This window comes from Myotis yumanensis, unplaced genomic scaffold, assembly GCF_028538775.1.
Source record: "Myotis yumanensis isolate MYYU_CA2020_CCGP unplaced genomic scaffold, mMyoYum1.0.hap1 SCAF_12, whole genome shotgun sequence".
In the NCBI taxonomy this organism is placed as follows: domain Eukaryota; kingdom Metazoa; phylum Chordata; class Mammalia; order Chiroptera; family Vespertilionidae; genus Myotis; species Myotis yumanensis.
In genome coordinates, this window is record NW_027223763.1 from 49,551,099 (window position 1) to 49,571,445 (window position 20,347).

Sequence of the window (20,347 nt, forward strand, 5' to 3'; positions counted from 1 at the left end):
AAAAGACATGCTGCTGGGAGCTTACATGCCATATGGGAGAAATGGTCACCAACCTTAACCATGTAATAATTCATTGCTGATGACCGTGTCCTCTTCTCTGCAGAGGCCATCCCAGCCATCATGGAGGTGGCTGAGTTGGAGAGTCGGCTGAATCCCAGCTGTAAGATCATGACCTTCAGACCTTCCATGGAGGAGTTCCGGGAGTTCAACAAATACCTCGCATACATGGAATCTAAGGGAGCCCACCGAGCTGGTCTTGCAAAGGTGATTCTCCTCAGATCCTTTAAACCAGAATGATCACTTGGCCTTTCAGTTATGCTCTCAGTCTTCATGATGTGGGAAATGGTTTCTTCCAAAGGAAGATATTTGTAAAATCTTCGTTCTTGTTAATCTATATGGAGCGTTTATTTTTTTCAAAGAATATATTTTTTTAACTCTTTATAGTAGATTGTGTTCTAGGTTTTTTGTTGCTGTTGCTTATTTTAAACCAAAAGCAGTTCATGGAAATCACGGAGATTGATATATGAGTTTTAGAGGTGTTATTCATGGCTTTCATCAGTTTCCCATAGAGGACAGTTATTAACTCCCCTCCCCCCTCCTCCTATTCTTCCCTCTCTCCCTTTTCTTTTTTCATTCTATATTTTTCTTTCTGTCTTTCTTTTATTTTGTATTTATTTTTAAAAAAATATATTTTATTGATTTTTTACAGAGAGGAAGGGAAAGAGATAGAGAGTTAGAAACATCGATGAGAGAGAGACATCAATCAGCTGCCTCCTGCACACTCCCTACTGGGGATGTGCCCGCAACCCAGGTACGTGCCCTTGACCGGAATTGAACCTGGGACCCTTGAGTCCGCAGGCCGACGCTCTATCCACTAAGCCAAACTGGTTAGGCTCTGTCTTTGTTTTATTAAAAAAAATCTGCCGAAACCGGTTTGGCTCAGTGGATAGAGTGTCGGCCTGCGGACTGAAGGGTCCCGGGTTCGATTCCGGTCAAGGGCATGTACCTGGGTTGCGGGCACATCCCCAGTAGGAGATGTGCAGGAGGCAGCTGATCGATGTTTCTCTCTTATCGATGTTTCTAACTCTCTATCTCTCTCCCTTCCTTTCTGTAAAAAATCAATAAAATATATAAAAAAAAAAAATAAGTTAAAAAAAAAAAAAATCTAACATGCCCTAGCCAGCTTGGCTCAGTGGATAGATTGTCGACCTGTGGTCTAAAGGGTCGTGGGTTTGATTCTGGTCAAGGGCATATGCCTGGGTTGTGGGCTCGATCCCCAGTAGGGGGTGTGCAGGAGGCAGCTGATCAATGAGTCCCTCTCATCGTTGATGTTTCTGTCTCTCTCCCTTCCTCTCTAAAATCAATAAAAATATATTAAAAAAAAAAAAGAATATCCTACTCCTAAAAAATTTTTTTAACAGATTTATTGAGTTATAATTGACACACTATATAATTCACTCATTTAAAGTATATAATTCGTCCTGACCAGTTTGGCTCAGTGGATGGAGCTTCAGCCTGCGGACTGAAGGGTCCCGGGTTCGATTCCGGTCAAGGGCATGTGCCTTGGTTGCGGGCACATCCCCAGTGGGAGGTGTGCAGGAGGCAGCTGATCCATGTTTCTCTCTCATCGATGTTTCTGGTTCTCTGTCCCTCTCCCTTCCTATCTGTAAAAAATCAATAAAATATATTTAAAAAATAAATAAATAAAGTATATAATTCAATAGTATTTTGTATATTCACAGAACACCATTAGTTATACCCATATATAATTCCAATTAGCAGTCACTCTCTATTCTCTGCTATGCACCCAGTCCTAGGTACTAATCTACTTTCTTTCTCTTATAGATTTGCCTATTTTATTTTGTTTTCAGTTATTTGTTCACCAAGGATGGAGATTGCATACTAGGTACCAGGCACTATACCATATGTGGGAGGAGGTGGGGGACAGAGCAGACCAAGTTCCTACCTTCATGGAGCTTATATTCTGGTGGTAGCATCTCAAGATGGTGAGATAAGAACATTCGAGCAGAGACCTAAAGGCTATAAAGAAACCAACATTTCATGATGTGGGGCAGAAGGAATAGAAGTCCAGAGGCCTGGGGGTTGACTTGAGCTTCATGTATGCAATGAATAGGAAGAGGGTGTGTGGAAAGGAAGAGAGTGGTAAAAGGTGAGAGCCCTGGAAGGGGCCAAATGGCATCAGGCTTGACTGGCCATAGTAACTGTAGCGGGAAGCGTTGATGACTTAGAGCAGAGGAGAGGAGGACATGATGACTGTTTATTTGATTATTTTTTATTTTGTGATATTAGTTTGAAAAGATCCCAATGGCTCTTATGGGAAGAATGACTTTGTTGGGGGAGTCGGAGCCGTAGCAGAGAGTACTCTCAGGGGTAATTGTGATTTGCTCAGGGTCAGAGGAGTGGTCATGGAGGCGCTGAGGACTGCATTGCAGGTTTGAACCTATAGACCCAAAGTTAGAGCTTTGAAAGAGAGAGACTGCTCTTTGATTTTTAAAAAAAAAATATTTTATTGATTTTCTACAGAGAAGAAGGGAGAGGGACAGAGAGCCAGAGACATCGATGAGATAGATCAGCTGCCTCCTGCTCGCCCCCCAGTGGGGATGTGCCCGCAACCAAGGTACATGCCCTTGACCAAAATCGAACCCGGGACCCCTGAGTCCGCAGGCCGACGCTCTATCCACTGAGCCAAACCGGTTCGGCAACTGCTCTTTGATTTCAATTTGAGATGGACTTTGTGTCCCTTCCATACTGGAAATCTATTTCAATTTAAAAATTTCTCTCAGAAGAACATATTTTATTGCAGTTATTTCATTATTTTTCTAAAGGTTAAGTTCATAATCTGGGTTTCTGTGGACTTGTCAGCATCACTACCTAAATTCCTGAGCTCTGGCAGAGCCCTCTCGACTGTGAATGGGTTTCGGGTTCTCCTTGGAATCCCATCTCTTCAGGAAGGTCCAGGAGCATCGAGAACAGACAGTAGCTAAAGAGAGAGCTTTAGAACTGCAGGGGTCAGTGTTCTAGCCCTACTGTGTGTGGCTTCTGATGTTTATAACACAGTTCATGGCTGTTCTGGCATCCATGCCCTGAAGTCTCTCATTCTGTTTTGTAATGTTCAGGGCCCTCCTAGGACAGATTTAAAATTTGAGGAAATTAAGTTGAGGGAAGATTTATTAGGGGTGGGTGAGTGATAAAAAAAGGAAGATAAACCCTAGCTGGTTTGGCTCAGTGGATGGACCATCGGCCTTCGGACTGAAGGGTCCTGGGTTTGATTCTGGTCAAGGGCACATGCCCGGGTTGTGGGCTTGATCTCCAGTAGGGGGTGTGCAGGAGCAGCCGATCAATGATTCCCTCTCATTATTGATGTTTCTATCTCTCTCTCCCCTCTGCCTTCCTCTCTGAAATAAATAAAAATATGTCAAAAAACAGGAAAATAAAACAAAGAGAAAGTAAAGGTTTATGATGAATTTCTCAGATGAGTGATCTTTAGTTTAACCACTTTATTGGGTCAGCTCTTTTAAAGAACCCATTTTTGAAACCTCAATACTTCCAGATTATTTGGGGGAGAATAGTCATTCTCAGTTTAAGAGAATGTTACCATTTCAGAATCATTTGACAGACACAATTTACCATAAACTCGCAGTGAGTTGGCAAGAACTCGGGCTTTGTTGGGGTAAAGGGGAGTTGAGGGTGACTGTCCTCTTCTTTGGCCTCTGAGTGCAGCCCTTTGTCCTGTTCTCCCCCTTTTGTTTCTTGAAAACATACATAGTCTTGTGTTCCATAGAGATTAGTGATTGCCCTGTGGTAGGGTGGCAGGCACGTTTAGTAACATGAGAAGAGGAAGCAGCAACTGTCCTCATGAGGGACTGTCAGGCATGAAGTGTACCTGGGCTGCCTTTGGCACTATGATTCAGAATGAAGTTAATGAGAACTACAATTAGCTTTCTGAATGTTGGACAAAACACACCTGGGTCCAGACTTTTTTGAAAAGTGAGACTCATTGAGCAAGTTGGAGATACTCATTTATTCAGCTTGTGAAAATTTCCTTTTACTTAATTAGGCATACAGTGAACTGTTGGTTTTTAGTCATCTTTGCCATCTCTATCAAGTCACATAAATTCACTTTTATCTACTTTCCCTCTTTTTTTCTGGAATTTGCAGCAAATAACTGTATAAAATTGCATCTATTCAAATTAGATTGCAAAAATCAAAGCTATTAATGTTGCTAGTTTGCTTTGAGGGCTAGCCCTGGGGAACAGAGCCACCCATGAGCGTCTTCGTTAATGCACCATTAATGAATTGGTCTTGATTTATGATTTGAGGATGATGGTTGAGTAGTTCCTCAGTTTCTCAAGAAGTGACTTTGGTCTCAGATTACAGTCTATCTTAGTTTTTATCTTAGCAACAACTTTTGTATTTTATTTTTTAATTTATCTTTATTGTTGAAAGTATTACAGATGTCCCCTTTTCCCCTCATTGACGCCCCCTTCCCTTCTTCCCTTCTTCCCCTAGGCCTTCACCACACTATTGACTGTGTCCATGGGTTATGCATATGTGCATAAAACTTCTTTGGTTAATCTCTTCCCGTCCCCCTCCTTCCCTCTGAGATTTATATTTTAGATTTAACTTTTATTTCCAGAGTGAGAGATCTGGCACCCTAACAAAGTTGGTGGTTGAGTTGGAAAAGTGTAGAGCAGTGGTTCTCAACCTGTGGGTCACAGCCTCGCCTAAGACCATCCTGCGTATCAGATATTTACATTACGATTCATAACAGTAGCAACATTACAGTTATGAAGTAGCAACGAAAATAATTTTATGGTTGGGTCACAACATGAGGAACTGTATTTAAAGGGCCAGAATATTGAGAACCACTGGTGTAGAGTGATAGCCCCCTTAAATGTAAAGCTTATATTGTTTTTGTGGAGGAAGAGTATGATGAACCATTATTATATCTAAAACTAGAGGCCTGGTGCACGAATTCATGCAAGGGGGGTGGGTCCCTCTCAGCCCAGCCTGCACCCTCTCCAATCCGGGACCCCTTGGGGGACATCCCTCTCACAATCCTGACCGCTGGCTCCTAATCGCTCACCTGCCTGCCTGGTTGCCCGTAACTGCCCCCCACCCCCCGCCAGCCTGATCACCCCTCACTGCCTCTGCATACCGGTCTGATCACCCCTAATGCCCCCCACTGCCGGCCAGGTTGCCCCCAACTGCCCCCTCCCTGCCGGCCTGGTCGCTCCTAACTGCCCCCCCGCTGGCCTGGTCACCCCTTACTGCCGGCCTATTCGCCCCTCACTGCCCCCCTGCTGGCCTAATTGCCTCCAACTGCCCCCACCCCCCTGGCCTGGTATCCCCTAACTGCCCCCCCCCCCCCCCCCCCCCCCCGTCAGCCTGGTTGCCTCTTACTGCCGGCCTAGTTGCCGCCCGTCACAGCCCCCCTGCCAGCCTGGTCACCCCACACAGCCTGCTGTTCAGTCGTTTGGTCGGCCCTCACCAACCCCCCTGCCAGTCTGGTCACCCCACACAGCCTGCTGTTCAGTCGTTTGGTCATCTCTCACTATCCCCCCTGCCGGCCTGGTTGCCCCACGCAGCTTGCTTGTTCAATCATTTGGCGCCCCTCACTAACCCCCCTGCAGGCCTGGTTGTAGGCAGCCTTCTTGTGAGGGTCAATTTGCATATTACCTCTCTATTATCTAGGATGGGTGGCCCGGCTGGCGTTGCTCAGTGGTTGAGTGTGGACCTATGAACCAGGAGGTCACGGTTCGATTCTAGGTCAGGGCACATGCCCAGTTATGGGTTCGATCTCCAATAGGGGACGTACAGGAGGCAGCCAATCAATGATTCTCATTGTTGCTGTTTCTTTCTTTTTCATTTTTAAAAATATATTTTTATTGATTTCAGAGAGAGGAAGGGATTTTATTGAGAATCATTGATCGGCTGCCTCCTGCAATCCCCCTATTGGGGATCGAGCCCATAACCTGGGCATGTACCCTTGACTGGAACTGAACCTGGGACCCTTCAATCCGCAGCTGATGCTCTATCCATTGAGCCAAACAAGCTAGGGCCATCATTGCTGTTTCTATCTTTCTCCCCCCCTTCTCTCTGAAATCAATAAAAATATATTAAAAAACAATGGGTGAACTTCTTTCATACAGTAATTTGGACATAGACCAGGGGTGGGCAAACTTTTTGACTCGAGGGCCACAATGGGTTCTTAAACTGGATCGGAGGGCCGGAACAAAAGCATGGATGGAGTGTTTGTGTGAACTAATATAGATTCAAAGTAAACATCATTACATAAAAGGGTACGGTCTTTTTTTTTTTTTTAGTTTTATTCATTTCAAACGAGCCGGATCCGGACCGTGGGCCGTAGTTTGCCCACGGCTGACATAGACTCTCCTGAGCCATAGGTTATGCACCTTATGTAGTTTTAGGAATAGCCTAGGACAGTGATGGCGAACCTTTTGAGTTCAGCGTGTCAGCATTTTGAAAAACCCTAACTTAACTCTGGTGCCGTGTCACATATAGAAATTTTTTTAATATTTGCAAACATAGTAAAACAAAGATTTATATTTTTGATATTTATTATATATATTTAAATGCCATTTAACAAAGAAAAATCAACCAAAAAAATGAGTTCGCATGTCACCTCTGACACGCGTGTCATAGGTTCACCATCACTGGCCTAGGAAGTATAGATAGTGATGCCCTCAAGGTGAAGAAAGATTGTAAGAACACTACTCTTCTTCCTGCTCTTTCCTCAGTAGGCAGATGGTAGTAATAGCAACTTATTTGAAGATAAGTAGTGCAGCGCAGCCAGTGTGGGTCAGTGGTTAGGTGTCAACCCATGTGCCAAGAGGATGCTGGTTCAACTCCTGGACAGGCCACATACCCGGGTTGTGGCTCGATACCCAGTAGGGGGCATGCTGGGAGCAACCAACCAATTTTTCATTCATATTTTTTATCTTTACCTTTTTCTTCTTCCTCTTCTTAGAGAATACCTTTCAGCATTTCATATAATACTGGTTTGGTGGTGAACTCCTTTAGCTTTTTCTTGTCTGTGAAGCTCTTTATCTGACCTTCAATTCTAACTGATAGTTTGGCTGGATAGAGAAATTTTGGTTGTAGGTTCTTGCTATTCATCACTTTGAATATTTCTTGCCACTCCCTTCTGGCCTGCATAGTTTCTGTTGACAAATCAGCTGACAGTCGGATGGACACTTCCTTGTAGGTAACTAACTGTTTCTCCCTTTTTAAAATATATTTTTATTGATTTCAGAGAGGAAGAGAGAGGAGAGAGAGAGAGAGAGAAAGAGAGAGAGAGAGAGAGAGGCACGAGAGAGAAACATCAATGATGAGAGAGAATCATTGATCGTTTGCCTCCTGCACGCCCTCTACAGGGGATCAAGCCCGCAACCCAGGCATGTGCCCTTGACTGGAATCAAACTTGGGACCCTTGAGTCTACAGGCTGACACTCTATCCACTGAGCCAAACCAGTGAGGGCTAACTGTTTTTCTCTTGCTGCTTTTAAGATTCTCTCTTTGTCTTTTGCCCTTGGTATTTTATTTTATTTTTAAAAAATATATTTTATTGATTTTTTACAGAGAAGAAGGGAGAGGGACAGAGAGCTAGAAACATCGATGAGAGAGATTGATCAGCTGCCTCCTGCACTCCCCCCACTGGGGATGTGCCCGCAACCAAGGTACATGCCCTTGACTGGAATCGAACCCGGGACCCTTCAGTCCGCAGGCCGACGCTCTATCCACTGAGCCAAACCGGTTCGGCTGCCCTTGGTATTTTAATTATGATGTCTTGGTATGGTCCTTTTTGGATTCCTCTTATTTGGGGTTCTCTATGCTTCCTGGACTTGTAAGTCTATTTCTTTCACCAGGTAGGGGAAGTTTTCTGTCATTATTTCTTCAAATAGGTTTTCAATATCTTGCTCTCTCTCTTTTTCTGGCACTCCCATAATTCGGATGTTGGTACGCTTGAAGTTGTCCCAGAGGCTTCTTACACTATCTTCATATTTTTGGATTCTTTTTCTTTTTGCTCTTCTGGTTGGGTGTTTTTTACTTCTTGTATTTCAAATAATTGATTTGATTTTCAGGATCCTCTAGTCTACTATTGAATCCCTGTATATTATTCTTTATTTCAGTCAGTGTATGCTTAATTTCTGACTGGTCCTTTTCCATTTTTTTTGGCATTCTCACTAAGATCCTTGAAAGTCTCACTAAGTTCCTCAGAGGTTTGTAGAAGATTCTTGAGTAACCTTATAACTGTGGTTTTGAATAATTCTATATCAAGTAGTTTGCTTTCTTCCATTTCTTTAATTTGTGACATGTTTCTTTGTCTCTGCATTTTGGCTACTTTCCTGTGTTTGTTTCTATGTATTGGGTAGCTGCTAAGTCTTGTGGCCTTGTGTAGTAAGTGTGCTATAGGGCCCAGTGGCTTAGCCTCCCCAATCACCTGAGGTGGACACTCTTGGTGCACCCCTTTGTGGGCTGTGTGCACAGTTTTGTTGAAGCTGAGCCTTGATTGCTGTTGGTGTCACTGGGAGGAATTGACCTCCAGGCCAATTGGCTGTGAGGACCAGCTGCGACTACAGTGGGAGAGCTGCTGTGCAGGAGACACCCTTATGGAGTGGGGCTTTGGTGCTCACTGAGTCTGCCCCTTGAGTGCGTTGCTTATGGATGTGAAGAGTTGTAATCTGGTATGGTCTCACATTGACCACTGGGTACACTGGCTCTTGGGTCTCCAGGGAGGTGCAAAGTCAGCCACTTCCTGGGGCCACCCAGCAGGAGCTACAGAGAGATCTGCAGATTCCTCCTCTTTGTTTGGGGTTTGGAAGTGCCCAGATGAGGCCCAACTGTGAAGCAAGGCGGCTGCTGCTGATGCAGGGCCTTGGGCCTTTTATTGATAGGTTTGGGGATCCCTGACCCAGCTGCAGCTTGTTTGACAGCTTTTTAGCCTGAGAAAGGACAGACCATTAATATGCAAAAGCTTGGGTGGTGTTGTAAGTTGGATGGGGTGGGGTCTTAGGGAATCACCAGGGCGGAGCAAACAGAAATGGCTGCCAGTCAGCCCTGCACCGGGGAGGTCCCAGCATGGAAACAATGACCGCTGTGAACACCTCCATCTGGAAGAAAGCTGCCCCCCACCCCAAGTTCCTGCCCTGATTCCAGACAGTCCAGTTTCTCCCCGTATGTGTCTGGTTCCCCCAGAGCCTCACCTGGCACTGGAGCTCAGAGGAACTGAAAGGTTGTAAATTCAGTTCGTGGAGCCAGCATTTTAAGAGGAGCAGCTGGGTCTCCAGCAGCCTGTGTGTCACTCAGCCCCAATCCACACTGGTTTTTACAGTTCATTGTTCTAACTGTCCATAGGGACTTCTTTCCCCAGCTCTGGAACCCTGGGCTGGGGGTCTGGTGTGGGGCTGGGACCTTGCTCCTCCAGGCAGCCTCTGCAGAGGCGATCTCCCTCCCGATTAAAAAAGCAACACACCCGGTTGCCCGACCAGCCCGTTCTGCGCCTCTGCACCTCCTACCAGTCTCAGTGTGCTTTCTTCTTTACTTATCTAGTTGTAGGACTTCCACCAGCCAGCTTTCCAGCGGTTCTGGATGATAGTTGTTCTGTATTTAATTGTAATTTTGATGTGGTTGTGGGAGGCAGCAAGTACAGGTGTTTACCTATGCTGCCATCTTGGTTCTCTTCCTCAATAAAAACATCCTCTATAATAAAAGGCTAATATGCAAATAGACCGAATGGCAGAACGACCGGTCACTTTGCGCACTGACCACCAGGGGGCAGATGCTTAAAGCAGGAGGTGCCCCCTAGTGGTCCTGGGGAGGGCGACCGCTGAGAGCGGGCAGTGTGAGCGGCCTGGCGGAATGCTTGCTTGCTTTGTTGCCACGGCAGGGGGAGCCGCCGCCCGCTGGGGAGATCTCCTCGCCAGTGCCCTCCGTCAAGCCCGAGCCACGCTCGGCCCGCTCCCCTGTCTCCCGCTCTGTGTCCTGCAGCCGCTGCCTCCGTGGAAACTTGCGATTCATGAAGCCCGGACGGCGGAGAGAGCCCGGGTGGCTCCAGCGCTCCAGGGTAGCGTCCCACCTTCCTGGCCCTCGGCCGGCTGGCTCCCAGTGGGCGGGCGGAGTTCATACTAAGGCAAGCGATGCTGCCGATCCCCTGCCCACCCCCAGATCGCACACGGGAGTGGGCCCCCTGTCTCCGGTGGGCAGGCGAGGGCTCGGGCGAGGCGATCGGCACGGCTTGCCTTGACCCCAGCCCCCGCCCGCCCCCGGATCGCACACGGGAGTGGGCCCCCTGTCTCCGGTGGACGGGCGAGGGCTCAGATGAGGCGATCCGCACCCCTTGCCTTTGCCCCAGCCCCCGCCCACCCCCCCGGTCGCACATGGGGGCTTGGATGGCGGCTTGCGCTGTCCTACTCTGCCTATAGTATGCAAATTAGCCGCCATCTTTGTTGGCAGTTAATTTGCATATCACCCTGATTAGCCAATGGGAAGCATAGCAGAGGTACAGTTAATTACCCTTTTTGTCTTTTATTAGATAGGATTTTTCTTGTAGTACCTAAATAGTACCTAAACTTTAGAAGTTAGTTTAGTTCTGTCTCTTAATTTTAAAATTGAGCCCAGCTGGCGTGGTTCAGTGGTTGAGCTTCAACCTATGAACCAAGAGGTCAGGGTTCGATTCCAGGTCAGGGCACATGTCCTGGTTGCGGGCTCAATATCCAGTAGGGGGTGTGCAAGAGGCAGCTGATTAGTGATTCTCTCTCATCATTAATGTTTCTCTCTCTTCCTCTTTAAATTAATAAAAATAGCTATAACCGATTTGGCTCAGTGGATAGAGCGTCGGCCTGCGGACTGAAGGGTCCCAGGTTTGATTCCGGTCAAGGGCATGTACCTTGGTTGTGGGCACATCCCCAGTAGGGGGTGTGCAGGAGGCAGCTGATCGATGTTTCTCTCTCATCAATGTTTCTAACTCTCTATCCCTCTCCCTTCCTCTCTGTAAAAAATCAATAAAATATATTTAAAAATAAATAAATAAATTAATAAAAATATATTTTAAAAAATAAAATAAAATTGAGAGGTTAATAGTATCAACTAAGAAATGAAGTTAATATAAGTACAGTATTTGGTATAGTGAGTACTCAATAAATTTTGCTGTGTAAAATAATCATTATCAGTAAGGCGAATACTTGGGAGAATGTGAGAATTTCCCTTAATAAGAATCTTCACGATTCTTTTACACATTTGTCAGAAATGCTGACAGACTCTTCACTTGTATTCTGTTGAAATATGCAAGCTAAATAGCTACTTGGGATATTTTCAAGGTAATATTTTATTTTATTTTATTTTTAGGTGATTCCTCCTAAGGAGTGGAAGCCAAGGCAGTGCTATGATGACATTGATAATTTGCTCATCCCAGCACCAATTCAGCAGATGGTCACAGGGCAGTCGGGACTGTTCACTCAATATAATATCCAGAAAAAAGCCATGACAGTGAAGGAGTTCAGGCAGCTGGCCAACAGTGGCAAGTGAGTGGGTTCAATTTGCTGCTTTTATTTCTTTCAAAGACATACTTGGACATGGTCAGAAACCAGTAGATGGAGGTTGTAATGAAAAATAATCTCCTGCATAATCTTTTTCAGTCCTAATTTACTTACTTCTGTGCTTCACGTGATTGCCTACTTACATTTAGTTTGTTGCTAAGAAAATTGTTCCTCATTTTACCATCTCATTCATAATATCTGTAAATGGGTTTTTCTTTTAGTTGTCATGAGTTTTTGATTGTACTCATGATTCATCTTTGTAAGGCAAATTTTCTTCTTTGTGTGGCAATGTTTAAGTCTTAAATGATAAATTATACATATTAGAAGATGTAATTATAAATATTTTACATAAAAGAAAATTCTTGAATGACTTCAATGGCCACCATTATTGTGTTAGTTGCCAACTGCAGATTGATTAAAAAAAAGTTATGTTGTTGCTGACATGTATTGTGTAGTTAGGCACCAGATGGTTGTGGCTGTATGAAATATGTACAGATATTTTTTCTTGTAATTATTTTTTAAACAATGCAGTATAATAACTATTTACATAGCATTTTCATTGTATTAGGTATTATAAGTAATCTAGAGATTAGTTAAAATATATGGGAGGATGTGGGGAGCTTTTATACAAATACAATGCCATTTTATATGAGGGACTTGAGCATTCACGGATTTGGTATCCATGGGGGGATTCTGGAACCAATCCCTCATGAATACTGAGGGATGACTGTGTAGTATAATTGGTTCAAGATTTAAGGAAGTATTTCAAAAGCTAAAATAATGAATTTTTGACTAATTATCTGCTTCTACTGTTGATACTATCAGGAAAATATTTTCCTTACTAGTCAAAAATGCGAAGTTTTCATAGTGTTATTTAGGAATTTTAAGAGTATTCAGGTATCTATGATAAATACATATGCGTATTTACTTCTTAGATTTGACATCATGAATAGCTAAGTATTTTCATTTTGATAGAATTTTATTTAGAAAGTGATATAAATCAAATGGGTGGGGAAAATTTTAAAATTATCTTACTAATTTGTACTTTTTTCATGGACTTTTTCCAGATATTGTACTCCAAGATACTTGGATTATGAAGATTTGGAGCGCAAGTATTGGAAGAACTTAACTTTTGTGGCACCTATCTATGGTGCAGACATTAACGGGAGCATATATGATGAGGTATAGTTATATTACTAGTGGCCCGGTGCATGAAATTCATGCACATTAAAAGGGAATTAATTAGAGTAAATATTTTAATATTGCTATTTGCCCTTTCTCTATAATAGAAGTGTCAGAGATGAAAGAAAATTAGTAAAATGTATATGAAAATCTTTCTCCTCTCAGAGTCTGGGGCATGCTGCGGGACCCAGAGTCAAGTCCCCGCCCACCCACGTGCACCTTGAAATCACGCAAGACCCAGACCTGGCTGCCCCACCCCTGTCAAGCCTCGCCTGGCAGAAGGCGCAGCCTCAGGTCCCCCGTCAAGCCCCGCCGGGTGGGGGGTGCAGCCTCAGGGTCCTTGTCAAGCCCTGCTGGGTGGGGGGTGCACTCTCAGGTCCCCCGTCAAGCCCCGCTGGCCGGCACGGCCTGAGGTCCCCTGGTCCCCTGTCAAGCCCCACTAGGCGGGGGCCACAGCCTCAGGTCCCCCACCCCAGTCCGATGCCATGCAGCCTCAGGTCCCTGCTGATTACTCATTATGGCTCGTTACGGGAACCCCGCCTCCGCTGTGGGTGTAGCCATCTTGTGTTACAGGAACCCTGCCTCCGCTGTGGGCACATCCATCTTGTGATGGTGTGAGGGTCAGTTTGCAGATTACCTCTATTACCTCTCTATTATATAGGACTAGTGACCTGTCGTGCGAAATTGTGCGACACCTGAGACTCCCCCGCCCCCCCGCCCCCGTGCCATGGGACCGCCCTGAGTTCCGGAGTCCTGCCCTGCATGGCTGGCGTGCCGTGGGATGGCCCTGAGTCCTGGAGTGCTGCCCCGATGCTCTGCCTCCAGGCCGCATGGAGCAGCTGCAGGGCCCCGCCCCCACGGGGCTGCAGGAACCCTGGCGGAAGCTGCGTGGAGTGGCTGCCGGCCCTGCCCCTGCTGTGCACACCGCCATCTTGTGCTGATGTTATGGCATGAGGGTCAATTTACATATTACCTCTTTATTATATAGGATAATAGGCTTTGTAAAGGGTCATGTCCCGTTGCTACTTCTATGTCCACTTTAGGTGGTTGAGTAGTCATTTCTTGTGCTTTGTGTGATTCATAATTCCTAACAGGACACGAGGAAGTAGACACATCAACAGGATTTCTGCAGCTGGTATTTTCAAAATGAAGCCAGCTAATTGAACAAAATACCTGGTTATTCAACAATAATATAGTATGCGACTATCTGGCTAATCTTTAAATTGTGTCAAATTAAAAAAAAATAAAACTCATGATAAAAATATTTGGAAAACAGGAAATATTCATAATACCACATTAAGGCAAAAAGCAGTATTTTAATATGTATTCATTTTTCCAGAAGTTTTCCCTTAATAATTTTTCCTCAAATTGTAAGAATTTTTTAAAACGTGCCTATTATTACGGTCTTTCTAGTTATTTTCCAGGAACACATAATCCACTATAATAATCCAATCCTTTTTTCCTCCAACTGAAGTTTGTAACTTCTGTTTTTAAGAATTCTTTCTTTTTTTGTAACCTTTTGTCCCTCTTCCATTGAAAAACTTCCCGTCTAGCAAAAAGTTGAGTAATGTGGTGAACACCTGAATACCCTTTACCTAGATTATTCTGTACCTCTTGAAGTACTGTTTGAAATTATTTAGTAGGGAAATAAGATAGGATCAGAATCATTCTTTAAAAAGTGTGATCAGCCCTGGCTGGTGTGGCTCAGTTGGTTGAGTGTCATTCTGTGCACTGAAAAGTTGCTGGTCAGGGTGCATGTGGGAAGCGGCTGATTGATGTGTCTCTCTCTCTCTTTCCCCCCTCTCCTTTCCTCTCTATTTAAAAATCAGTAAAAACATTTTTAAAAAGTGTGTTCAGATAATGGTCTGCAAGATGGCCTGGTCATAGCAAGAGGCTTGGAAAGTGCTTTGAAGAGGAGGAAGAGAGAGGAGTAGAGTGATCTTTTGGTTGGTGTTTTTCTCAATGCCAAGTACTCTGAGACCATGGCTCTCAAACATTTTTTTTTTTTAATTTAAATTCTTTATTGTTTAACGTATTACATAAGTCTCCTTTTTCCCTCGTTGACCTCTCCCCTGCCACCCCCAACCCTCAACACATGCCTGCCTCCTCCCGTCTGTCCATTGGTTAAGCTCATATGCATGCGTACAAGTCCTTTGGTTGTTCTCTTACCCCTTCACCCTCCCGCCTTCCCTCATAGGTTGTACAGTCTGTTCGATGCTTCTATGACTCTGGTTCTATTTTTGTTCATCAGCTTATGTTCATTATATTCCACAAATGAGTGAGATCATGTGATATTTATATTTATCTGACTGGCTTATTTCATTTATCATAATGCTCTCCAGTTCCATCCATGCTGTTGCAAATGGTAAGAATTCCTTCTTTTTTTACAGCAGCATAGTATTCCATTGTGTAGATGTACCACAGTTTTCTAATCCACTCATCCGATGATGTTTACTTAGGCTGTTTCCAAATCTTAGCTATTGTAAATTGTGCTGCTATGAACGTAGGGGTGCATATATTCTTTCTGATTGGTGTTTCTGTTTTCTTAGGATATATTCCTAGAAGTGGGATTACTGGGTCAAATGGGAGTTCCATTTTTAGTTTTTTGAGGAAACGCCATACTGTTTTCCACAGTGGCTACACCAGTCTGCATTCCTACCAGCAGTGCAAGAGGGTTACTTTTTCTCCACATCCTCATCAGCACTTGTCATTTGTTGATTTGTGGCTCTCAAACTTTTTGGTCTCAGGACCCCTTTATTCTTTTAATAATTTATTGTGGACCTCAAATAGCTTTTGTTTATGTAAGTTATATTCATCCTTGTTTATTGTTTTAGAAATTAAAACTGAGAATGTTTAAAAAAGTGTTCATATTAATTCATTAAAAGTAATCCATTATATAATAACATATACATTTTTATACAAAATGACTATATTTTCCTAAAGAAAAAAATTTAGTGAGAGGAATGGCATTATTTAACATTAAAAAAAAATCTCTACTGTGTAGTTTAATAGAAGACCTCTGGATTCTTGTATCTACTTCTGGATTTACTCTGTTGTGATGTCATGTAGCCTCTGGAAAACTCCACCTCACACTCCTGTAAATTGAGAGTGAAAAAGGAAATACTGTTTTGGTATAATTATGAAAACAGTTTTGATACCACAGACCCTTTGATGGAATCTGGGTGTCTCCCACTGTGCTCCAGACAACACTTTGAAAAATGCTACCTTAAGATATTCAGCAAAAGATTCATTCTCTGAGCTCAGTCTGTATAGATGATGGAAGGATCTTGAGGCAAGGCAACAGTGTTCGATTCTTGTTTACTGACCTTCAAGTAACTGCATCTTTGATATGTGCCTCGAAGACCTAATTCATTAGGAGACAGGGTTTTAAACTGTCAGCCAGGTAATTCTTTGGGGAGCATCATGCCATATATTCTGATATATAACTCAGGCAAAATTTTATAAGAAGAAACTGGACTTAGGATATGAAGTCCCTGTCTCTGAAAATATACAAAATAATTTAAATTATATTTCCAAGATTTCCCTTTAATATAGTTTGCTAGTCTATTTCTTTTGTCATCCAGGTATTTATTAATAGATACTTGATAGAAAATTCAAAACAATTTGAAAAATACTCTGGCAAACCTTAAGACAAAAGTATAGTATACTCTGAAAAAAATTTTTTTTGCATGCATGTATTGTATGGTTGGTTGGGTGTGTGTATGAGGTCCTATATCCAATTTCCATTTGTAGTCTGTGATTATAAATTTTTAAAGTAAAAAAATGACCTTTTTGTTAATATAAATGTTAAATATTAAAATATTGGTATTATATAAGAGAAAACTTAAATCACTCATAATCCTGGCATTCAGAGACAACAGATGTCAAAAAATTTAGTGTATTTTTCCCCCAATATTTTTTCTTGATTTAATGCTTGATAATTTAATTTTTTAAAACAGATGTGGTATCATAGTGAACATGGTCTGGTCTTGTCTTTCCCCTCTTCCATTTTAACGTATCGTGAATGCTTTCCCAGAATGATAGATGTTCTTCAATGGGTGATTTAACATTTATTTTATATGTCTTACTTTTATTGGTAGGATGGTTTTCTTGGGCAGGAGAAAGCAGATAAATCTAATGTGAAGAGGGATGTAGGCGGGCTGTGGAGGCAGGGACAGTATGACCGTTCCTCATCTTGCATGGGTCAGCATGGGGGTGGCCCACACAATGGGGCGGCTAGGTCATTGCTTCCCTGAGAATGGCACTTTGCCACAGACACTGACTGCCTAATTTCCTGCCTTTCCTCTACAGCGTCTTGAAATAGAAGCCTATAGCAAACAGCACAGAATATTTGACCCATTTACTTATATAATGAATGCCTGTTATCCCTAGCTGTGACTTTTGGGGGAGCTCTGTCTTTGCCTTAGAATCTTCATCTTTAAAGAGAAGGGATTGAATTAATAGCTGTCTGAGGTTCCTCTCACTTTAAAAATATTTGCTTTATGATTAAGCAACATTTCTTCAAGAAGGTGAACTGAATTCTTTGATAATGAGTTTTTATGAGTCCTAGATTTCTTTTGTATTAGAATTTTGTCAAGATCCCATTCATAAGAAATCTGTTGACTGAAGCATGGGAATCTTCATACTAAGATTTTAGCCTTAATAGCATTTAGTCTTACAGATGACATTTTTTCATTTTCCCCCACAATGGGGTAGCTTAAATACTTTCATCCACCAGATGGTGCTATTGGACAACAAATTTATCTGAGGCTGTGGGTTTCCAAAGGAAGTAAAAACAGTTTTAACTGTTTGAGTCACCAGTAGAGTTTCTTTCCATTTTGTATTTTTTATGTGAGGATAATCGTTAATCCTGAAATAAATAATTTGAAGCCAGGACAGTACCTGTATGTGTAATTTTCACATCCAAGGTACAATGTCATATTCTAGACATGTTTTGGTGCAGAGAGAGTTATGTGCCTGTATGAAGTTGGCTTTCAGATTTTAGTTCTATGAAATAAAGCTTCCAGTTAATCAAAACGCATTATCTGCCAGCATGATATGGCTGGTCTTTAATGAATGAAGTCTTAGCCTGCCTGATCCCAAATTGTGCCCTCCAAGTAGGGGAGGTGATGGCAGTTCTCTTCACATTGCATCAAGAATGTCCCATCAGCCCTAACTGGTTTGGCTCAGTGGATAGAGCGTTGGCCTGCAGACTGAAAGGTCCCAGATTCGATTCTGGTCAAGGGCATGTACCTTGGTTGCGGGCACATCCCCAGTAGGGGTTGTGCAGGAGGCCGCTGATCGATGTTTCTCTCTCATTGATGTTTCTAACTCTCTATCCCTCTTCCTTCTTCTCTGTAAAAAAAAATCAATAAAATATATTTTAAAAAAAAGAATGTTCCATCAGTCTGGAAGCTGTGTTTCCTAGGGGGTATTGTCCAGGAATTGTTGATGGGAGAGAGGTAAAGTTCAGCCTCAGGTTGACCTCAGAGTACATGGCTACTGCCCTCAAGTGTCTTGCCTGTGAGAGGGTTAGATATATAGAATCAATATTGTCTCTGGAAAACTTTCCAAAGAATAACAGCTGCCCCAGAACAGATTGGGCTGCTCTCAGTGAAAGGAGCTACTGACCTTGGAATGTTCATGGGGAAATAATTCTGTGAGAAATTATGTAAAAGAAATTGGGTTGGGTAGATTTTGATAGAATTGATAATTTCGATGTTAGCTCTTCTCTTTACCACTCAACTGTTAAAGCTTACCAAAGTATACTTAGATATTCAGTTAAGGGCTAAATTGGTAAACCGACAAATATATGTGGAGTCCCATGCTGGGTTGTTTATGGGGATGTGAGAAGAGTTAGGGATATCAGGTGTTTGCCAGTGCAAGGTGCTTACTAGGTAGCTGGAGAGTCATGGTTTCCCTAAAGAATAACACAAGGTAGATTATGTACCCCATGGGTGGTAGGAATACTATGCACCATAGGAGTGTAAAGAGGTTAAGCTTCTGGGGCCTGGCAGAATCCCTGAGAATTCAGGACATGTTAGCCACAGTGAAGAATGAGGATGCTCAAGTGTTCTAGGGCAGTGGTCGGCAAACTGCGGCTCGCGAGCCACATGCCGCCCTTTGGCCCCTTGAGTGTGGCTCTTCATAAAATACCACGTGCGGGTGCGCACGTACAGTGTGATTGAAACTTTGTGGCCCATGTGCAGAAGTCAGTTTTCGGCCTGGGTGACTCTATTTTGAAGAAGTGGCGTTTGAAGAAGTGGGGGGTGTCCGTCGGAGACTCGGTGCAGGTGGGCTGCGGAATACGGAGTGCAGGGGAGGTACATTGTTTTAAGGTACATTCGCTGAGGTCGACCCCTTCCAACTCTCCCATCCACACTCGTCTATCTGAAACAAGTATACAAGACGAGTGTGGATGGGAGAGTTGGAAGGGGTCGACCTCAGCGAACGTACCTCAATCAGACTGAGGACGTTTTTAGCAAAGGCCAGTTTAGGAGTACCCTAATTAAGTTAATAACAGTGTACCTACCTATATAGTTTAAGTTTAAAAAATTTGTCTCTCAAAAGAAATTTCAATCGTTGTACTGTTGATATTTGGCTCTGTTGACTAATGAGTTTGCCGACCACTGTTCTAGGGTATTGGATGGTCAGTATGCTTGGAAGGTCGGAGTTCTGTGGAAAAGTGTTAGGGAAACAGCAGTGGGATTTTTTGTCTCCTTTTTTTTTTTTTAAATATATTTTATTGATTTTTTTACAGAGAGGAAGGGAGAGGGATAGTGAGTTAGAAACATTGATGAGAGAGAAACATCGATCAGCTGCCTCTGGCACACTCCCCACTGGGGATGTGCCCGCAACCAAGGTACATGGCCTTGACTGGAATTGAACCCGGGACCCTTGAGTCCGCAGGCCGACGCTCTATCCACTGAGCCAAACTGTTTAGGGCTTTTGTCTCCTTTTTAAATCTTCACTATTGAAAGTATTACAGATGTCCCCCTTTCCTCCCCTGTTGACTCCCTCCACCTCACTCCCCCCCGACCCCCAGGCCTTCCCTGCACTATAGCTTGTCCATGGGTTATGCATATACGCATATAAGTTCTTTGGTTAATCTTTTCCCATCCCCCCAACCCCCACTCCTTCACCCTCCAGGCAGTGGGAATTATTGAAGGGGAGAGAATATGAAATCCAGGAGTGAAAAAAACAGTTTTAGTGCTGAATTTTTTGGTGATCATAAAATCTTCGATGATTTGGAAGGAGTCTTGGAGATCATCTGAGGTAGCCACCATATTTATAGATGAGGAACCTCAGACTGAAATATGGGCATCTGTCAAAGGTGACAACCTACTTAGTGGCGGAGATGGGTGATCCCACTTCCCCTTCTCTTTCTATAATTTTAGACTGTCTCCAGGAAGGATTATGGAAATTTTGAACCATATCATGTATGCTGGACCTCTTCTTCTGCATTATTATCTGCCAAGGTCTTTACTGGGTGCTCAGTGTCTTAGTTCCCATTGCAGCCTTGGACTTGCCTGCAGGTTATAAAAGGCCTTGATAAGACATGTATATTTGAAGCCCAGTTACTACTT

General features: G+C 43.3%; 1 protein-coding gene across 4 annotated transcripts in view; it reads left to right on the forward strand.

Moving 5' to 3' along the window:
• KDM4C (lysine demethylase 4C) overlaps positions 1-20,347 on the forward strand; it is a 333,028-nt gene that overhangs the window by 25,821 nt on the left and 286,860 nt on the right. For 3 of the 4 annotated variants that reach the window (XM_070431644.1, XM_070431646.1, XM_070431648.1), the window contains exons 2-4: positions 104-264; positions 11,389-11,564; positions 12,647-12,761. In XM_070431644.1, coding sequence (XP_070287745.1) covers positions 121-264; positions 11,389-11,564; positions 12,647-12,761 — 435 coding nt within the window. In that variant the 5' untranslated portion in view covers positions 104-120. Of the gene's footprint in view, positions 1-103; positions 265-11,388; positions 11,565-12,646; positions 12,762-20,347 lie in introns of those variants that run through there. The other variant, XM_070431647.1, reaches the window with a different exon arrangement.